We start from the raw sequence: 7,472 nt of genomic DNA, 5'->3' as shown, positions 1-7,472 counted from the left end.
GTTCCTAAGCCCCAGGAACCTGTGAGCCTCTTTAAATATCCAAAATAGTCAAGCCGCTTTTTAAACCTACAAAATGGCGGCATCCTCCGGACCGGCAAAAGTCCACAGCTCAGCCCACCTTTCTCTTCACCTTCTCTGTCTGTTCCCCAGCCACCATGCACAGTCCTCCATGCAGTCTCTGGCTAGCAGGGTGATTTTTAGGTTAATTCTTAAGTCCTACCACCAGTCGGGAATCTCCAAGCTGTCTGTGTCATCAGGACCGCTCACAACCACTGCCAGACCGCAGCTCCATATGTCTCCTTTTTTGATATTTTCATGCCAATTCTTCTGCTAGTTGGGGTTTAGTCCACTTCTATATCATTCCCTTCAAGGCTCAGGGGTCCAGATTATCTTCTGTGTCTGTGTTAATTGGTTTCCCTTTTCTTTGTTGAAGAGGGGCTGTGCAGTCTTTCTGCCTAGTCCACCATCTTGCCGGAACTCCCCTAGTTTCTTCTTTAGCTTTCTTTAGAAACATGTATTTTAGAACATAAAAGCAACTCAAATACTTTGTATTTCATTTTCAATCCCTTTTTGTTAGTTTCTTTAAGGCTTTTGGTAGAATTATTGAAGTCTTCTGGAATGAAGAAAGGTTCAAAATTTATCTCTGTCATATTATTCTTAGCTGGACCATTAAATAAGATAAAGAAAAAGAATTGATTGTGTTTATTAGTAGTCAGCTGAATGTACAAGGAGTGAGAAAGCAACTCAAGGTATCAGTCTCACTGCATACTTTTTTGAGATAGTTTAGGAAGCTACAGTCAGGGGCCTTCAGAAAAGGTTTCTATATGATGGCCATCTCTGAGTATGAAATGCCAAATAGCTGAAGAGTGACATTTTGTAAGTAGTCTTGTACCTACTTGATCTAAGATCCGGTGAGAAATTTCTAGACTATGGTAAGCTGGTTTTTAATGTTTGGTGAAGCACAAGGAGAATCAGATGCTATATGCACTAGTTTTGAAAGGGAATTACCATTTAAATAACATATTTCAATTTCATTAACAGTGTAAACTTAGCATCATGTTAATATTTTCCTAATTTCACCAAAGCCTGTTGAAAACTTCATGGACTGGACCATAGCAAGGTGGATGCTTAGCTGGTTGAGAACTATATCCAGAGTATGTTGATATTATACTGAGGGGGGAAAAGCCAGGTGAATTATTTGAACTTTTTCATAGGGCACTGAGGGTACCAGAAGGGCTTTCAACATAGAAGAGGAGGGAAAGTTGGGATGGAGTAATCACAAGATGAAGAAGGCCCATGTGAGTCCAGATAATAGTTGTTGATGGAGTTCATGATGACTGTAAGCAAGAAGGAAATGCTTACTGGAAAAGTCTCTGATGGTGTAAAGGGGCTTCATTTCTGGAACTAAGAAAGAAGTGAATTCTCCAACTTCTTCCAGTGAAATCTGGGCTCAAAGAGAAAGGTAATTTACTGTATCTAAGAGGCTTTCTTTTGGAATATAATATTTTTCCATCCTTTGTTGATGATTGTAGCTTACCTAGAAGGGAAAAACCTGAGCTCAGTCCAGGGTTTCTCTGCTGTCTTAGGATGCATTGTCTCTGATTTTACTTTTCTTTTTTACTTCAGGTTGCTTGATAGGGGCTGTGAATCTCAAATCCAGCAACCGAACCCCAGTGGTACAGGAATTTGAAAGTAAGTACAAGGGAGACAAGGAGCCTGGTAGTACAGTGGTTAAAGCGCTAGACCACTAACTGAAAGTTTGGCAGTTCAAATCCACCAGCCACTTGACAGGAAAATATGTGGCAGTCTGCTTCTGTAAAGATTTACTGCCTTGAAAACCCTATGGAGTAGTTCTACTCTGACTTCCAGGATTGCTATGAGTTAGAATCAACTAGAAGGCAGTGGGTGTTTTTTGTTGTGGTTTGTTTTTGTTTTTTAACAAGACAGACACTACTAAAAGCATTTGCATCATATAATGCACATTTGACAATCTTGTGGCCAACCCAGGGCAAAAATACATACATATATATATATAATATCAAAGAGATATTTAGGGGCACCTACTCAGCAGTGCATGTGGTATGTATCATGTCAGTGAGGCATTGGGTCAGTTGGCCAACAGTGAGCTGTGTGCTTGTATGTATTGATACCTGCCCTGGCTTTATGCATAAAAAACAAAGGCATTTCTTATATACAAGAAGGGTGTTTGAGTAAAGTCCTTGCTAATTGTCTGTATTGTTTTTTATGGCTAAAATTAATCTTTTCTCAAAGTCTGTTGGCAACTGGACATGACTATGTTTTTTTTTTAATTGTAGGATAGATCTCTCTTAAACTAGAAGTAACTTGCAGGTCTAGGTATATAAGGGAGCCTAGAATTGTTCATATTCACTGAGAGGTTTTTTTTTTTTTTTCCTTTGCTTATTAGGTGTAGAACTGTCTTGTATCATTACGGATTCACAGACAAATGATCCCAGGATTGAATGGAAGAAAATTCAAGATGACCAAACAACATATGTGTTTTTTGACAGCAAAATTCAGGGTATGATCCTGTAGTCTTTTCTGCTGCTGACCTCCCCTTTGTACACAAGGCCAGACACCTACTTTCAACCAGAAAATCACTTCTGACTGGTCTCCTGCATCTGTAGCTAGGATTTGTGTTTTGTTATTTTTTTAATTTATTGTTATGGAAAATGTCAAACATACACAGAAGTAATGAGAAGAGTATATTGAAAATGTTTGTATTTCTGTCACCTACCTTCTACAAGTATCTATTCATTATTTAAAATTTTAAGCTATTTTCAATCTTTCTTTTTCAGAATCAGAGTGAACATGTTCCTAGACCATCTTGACATTAGTGATATGATTTAATTTCATATGTATCATGCTAGGGATGACACACTGAGAAAGTGTATGTGGACAAGTTAGATTTTCTCACAATACTAGAACAGGGATAGCATAGGGTGCTCTGTGATTACATGAGGTAGAAGGAGAAAAGGGGGCCAGGGGAGTCTTCTCTGTAGTGACATCTAGGCAGAGTTGTGAAGAATGACTAGTTAGACAGACAAGAGAGTGAAGGGTGTGGTGGAGAAAGGTGTTGCAGCAAGAAAGAATGCTGTGTATAAAGATGTCCAAAAACCAAACTTACTGCCATCAAGCCAATTCTAACTCATAGTGACCCCCATTTGGTTTCCAAGGCTCTAAATCTTTATGGAATTTTTATGGAGACTGCCTCATCTTTCTTCCGTGGAGTGGCTGTTGGGTTCAAACTACTGACCTTTGTGGTTAGCAACCAAATGCCTTAATTACTACACAACCAGAGCTCCTTGTATAAAGATGTGGAAGGGAAAAATAGCTTGGCTTATTGGAGAAACTTCAAGTTCTTCACGGTAGTTGAGGCCTGGAAGAGGAAAGAGACAGGAGTGTCTGGAGATGAGGCTGGAGAGATCTACAATAACCAGATTATGAAGCATTGAACAAAGTGCAAGAATGGCATTATCTTAAGGGTCCTTGTTGTTGTTATGTGCCGTTGAGTCAGACCCGACTCATGGCAACCCCTCCTTGGGTTTCTGAGGCAGTATCACTATGGAAGTAGATTGCCCCATCTTCCTTCCAAGGAGTGGCTGATGGGTTTAAACCACCAGCCTTCTGGTTAGCAGTCAGGTGCTTTAGGCACTATGCTACTAGAGCTCCTAAGGGTCCTAGGACTCTACTGAAAGATTTGAAGAGTGAAGTGAGGTAATCACATTTATGCTTAAAAAGTTTGCTTTGTAGAGCACAGATTGGAGGTGGACAAAACTAGGTGCAGGAGAACTGATTCAGAATTCTTTCATTAGGAGCATAGGGGAGATTGTTGTTGTTATTGTTATGTGCCATCGAGTCAGCCCTGACTCATGGCGACCCCTCCTTGGGTTTCCGAGGCAGTATCACTACGGAATAGGATTGCCCAACCTTCCTTCCGAGGAGTGGCTGGTGGGTTTGAACCGCCAGCCTTCTGGTTAGCAGTCAAGTGCTTTAGCCACTATGCTACCAGAGCTCCTATAGGGGAGATGAGTGCCCTTAACTAAGATAGGGAGAGGTAGAAGAGGAGGAACTGCTAGGACTTGGCCATGACAAGTGAGTGAGAAGGAGGAGGTCAGAAATGAGACAGGAGGGAAAGAATAGAAATTAGGTACAAATGCAAGTAAGCTTATAAATGTGGTAGCTTCACAGGTTTCAGAGAAGTTGGTAGTTGAAGTTTCAGAGAAGGGAAAGAGATTTTGTGGAAACAACCCAAATTCATGGTCTTTCTGCTTTGAGTTCTCAATATTATTGGTAATCACAGGCTTTTAAAAATAGTTTTGATTTCCCACCAATGTGAAGCCCCTTTCTACCTTTCATCTTTGGCAAGATGGGAATGTTATTCTGAGAAAACAAATTTATTTTCTCTGGCATTTTAGGCTGACCCCACTAAGGCTTGTATGTGCAGTTCTAGTCATCAGAGAAACTAAGTGCAAATTTTCTTTAAAGAACTTTCTGTTTCTAGGAATTAAACTATTTCCTCTTAACAGTAAAGATGATGGCTGGCGGGAGAGTATTTACTGTACAGAATATGATGGCTGGAGGAAAATTTGAGTCTACTTGGTCTTTTGCACCCTGATAAATTTTTATTTATAATTTTCTTACATTATAGTAATTTCAAGGAGCTCTGGTAGTGTAGTATCTAAGGCACTTGACGGCTAACCAGAAGGCTGGCGATTCAAACCCACCAGCCACTCCTCAGAAGGAAGATGGGGCAATCTACTTCCATAGTGGTACTGCCTTGGAAACCCAAGGAGGGGTCGCTATGAGTTGGGTCTGACTCAACGGCACATGACAACAACAACAACATATTAATTTCAATCTTCCACTAATGACAACAATCCAACAAACCTTTCTATTAGAAATTGCCTCTGAAAATATTCATCTTCTATCATAAACTATCTTCCTATTTTTGTTTTATTATGGTAAATCCTTTCTATACTTCTCACCAATTATCAAGTTTAGTAATAATTAGTTTCTGTGTCATTTTTTTTACCTTATCACTTTCCTCTATTTGTTGTTCTTTCTGATGCTTTGAAAGAGTCACTGTGTCTTTTTTTTTTTTTTTTAATTTTGTTAAAGTTTAATTCATGTAATGTAGAACCTATCTGTTTAAAGTGGACACATTCAGTGGTTTTTAGTATATTCACAAGGTTGCATGCAAAAATGGTATGGAGGTGGCATCTGACCTCCTTTAACTGCACAAGGGGAATGGAGGAACAAGATCAACATCAACAGGCCAAGGCTGATTCCTCTGAGGCTGAGGTCAGACATGTTGTCACCCGCCAACCACTTTACCAGTTCTGACACCAACCATCCCTTCCACGGCACTCCTTATTCTCTGCTAGGTTCAATAATTCATTGCAATGGCTACATGGAACTCAGAGACAATACATACATTTATGGGGTTTATTAGACATGTAACAGGTTACAATTCAGGATCAAGACTGTTCAGGATACAGTTCTTTAATCAAGACAGTCTCACTTCAGCTGTGCTTGAAGGCATGTCTTTCTCTGGCCTTCAGCTCCTTGGCCTGGACTCTGCTTTGCTCCAGCAGGTATTACAAAGCTCTTTTAGCTGTGCCTATAGATAAATGTCATAGGAGCTCTGGTGGTGTAGTGCCTAAGGCATTTGACTGCTAACTAGAAGATTGGCAGTTCAAACCCACCAACCACTCTGTGGAAGGAAGACTGGGCAATCTACTTCCGTAAAGATTTACTACGTTGGAAACTCAAAGGGGGTTGCTATGAGTTGGAATTGACTCAATGGCAGTGAGTTTGGAGTTTGGTTTGGTATAGATAAATGCCTAGAGGCATCCAACTCCTCTTGCCTGAAGTCACCAGCTTTCTTGCTTCCTTGGCTGGGAATCCTATCACTGTCTCTCGTGCCAGTCTGTTGGTTCTGCTGCCTCTGCTGCTACTGTTTCTTTGCCACTGATCCGCACTGTCTCTGATGTCATAGCTCTCTATCTCCTGGACAGAGGAATTCAGCACAAGCTTCTTGGATCCAAAGGACACGCTCTACTCTTGTGTCTTCTTTTTTGATGGGAGTGTCTCTGGCATGGCTCATTTTAAGCCTAGTAGTATGGCAAAACTGACCAATCCCCATGTTATTTTGATACACCTTATTTCCATAGTCCCATCCCTACAAGAGTGCCATGTATTTTATTTACATTATCAGCAAGCTTGGTGGGCCACAAGCCCCTCTAATTTGCATGGTTCCACCCACGCATCTGGTAGGAGACACAAAGAACATGGCTAGAAGGGCCATACTAAGTGGTTCACTGCACTGCATTGCACTGCACACCATCGCCACTATCTAATTCTAAAACATTTTTATCACCCTCAAAAAAATCTGTACCCATGAATGGTCACTTCTCACTGTTCTCTCCCTACCTCAGCTCCTGGCCACCATTTATCTATTTTCTGTGTCTATGTATTCGCCTATTCTGGATATTTCATGTACATGAAATTATACAACATACGATCTTTTATGACTGACTTTTTCACTTGGCAGAATGTTTTCAAGGTTCATCCACTTTTTAACATGTATCAAGATTTTATTCCGTATTATGGCTGGATAATATTCCATTGTATGGATATGTCACATTTTGTTTATCTGTTAATCAGACAATAGACATTTGGGTTGCTTTCATTTTTTGGGCTCTGTGTAGTTAAGGTTGTGTGTCAACTTGGCTGGGCCTTAGTTTTGAGTGCCTGGGCAGCTGAATGTACTTATTGCCCATGATGAGATGTAATCAGCTCCGTGGTGGAATCTGCTGAGTAGTTATTTAGCTGCCTTTTGGGTATGACCTGCTTCTAGTATATAAGGAGAAGCTTTGAGAATGGTCTCTAGCTTTTGGCACATTTGGATCATGCATTTGGTCAAATCTTCATCTCAGTGGCCTGCCATATTGCCTGCCAACCTTGCTATTATTCCTGGACTTGAACTATTGGCTGCTGTGTTGTCTGCTAATCTTGGGACAATACCATTTTACTAGTCAATCTTGGGTTCATCAGCCTCAGTAGCCAGCAGCTGCAGGAGTCTGAAAAAGCCTCCAGCTCTAATGGGCCTGGACCAGGAGGCAGAGCTGAAGCCCAAGGTCAAGGGGCCTTCACCCAGGCTATAGAACTGACACTTTGAACTGGGACTTCTAGCTTCCTAAACTGTAAGAGAATAAATCCTTGTATGTTAAAGGCATCTACTTGTGGTATCCCTGTTACAGAGAACCAAGAAAAGGTGATCCCACAGAATGTGGAAATTATTGAACAATATCATTAATATCACACACAAGTAATATCTTACTGAAGATAATTCAAAAACGATTGCAGCAGTATATTGACAGAGAACTTCCAGAGGTTCAAGCCGGATTCAGAAGAGGACGTGGAACAAGGGATATCATAGCTGTTGTCAG

General features: G+C 40.6%; 1 protein-coding gene across 1 annotated transcript in view; it reads left to right on the top strand.

Annotated features, from left to right (window-relative positions):
- JAM3 (junctional adhesion molecule 3) overlaps window positions 1-7,472 on the top strand; it is a 70,491-nt gene that overhangs the window by 30,871 nt on the left and 32,148 nt on the right. The window contains exons 2-3 of the mRNA XM_007948736.1: window positions 1,627-1,692; window positions 2,426-2,539. Of these exons, the coding sequence (XP_007946927.1) occupies window positions 1,627-1,692; window positions 2,426-2,539 (180 nt within the window). The remainder of the gene's footprint in view (window positions 1-1,626; window positions 1,693-2,425; window positions 2,540-7,472) is intronic.

The sequence above is a fragment of the Orycteropus afer genome, unplaced genomic scaffold (assembly GCF_000298275.1).
Source record: "Orycteropus afer afer isolate SDZICR_OR568_19922 unplaced genomic scaffold, OryAfe1.0 scaffold00221, whole genome shotgun sequence".
In the NCBI taxonomy this organism is placed as follows: domain Eukaryota; kingdom Metazoa; phylum Chordata; class Mammalia; order Tubulidentata; family Orycteropodidae; genus Orycteropus; species Orycteropus afer.
Note: the sequence above shows the minus strand (reverse complement) of the source record. Positions and strands in the feature narration are given on the sequence as shown.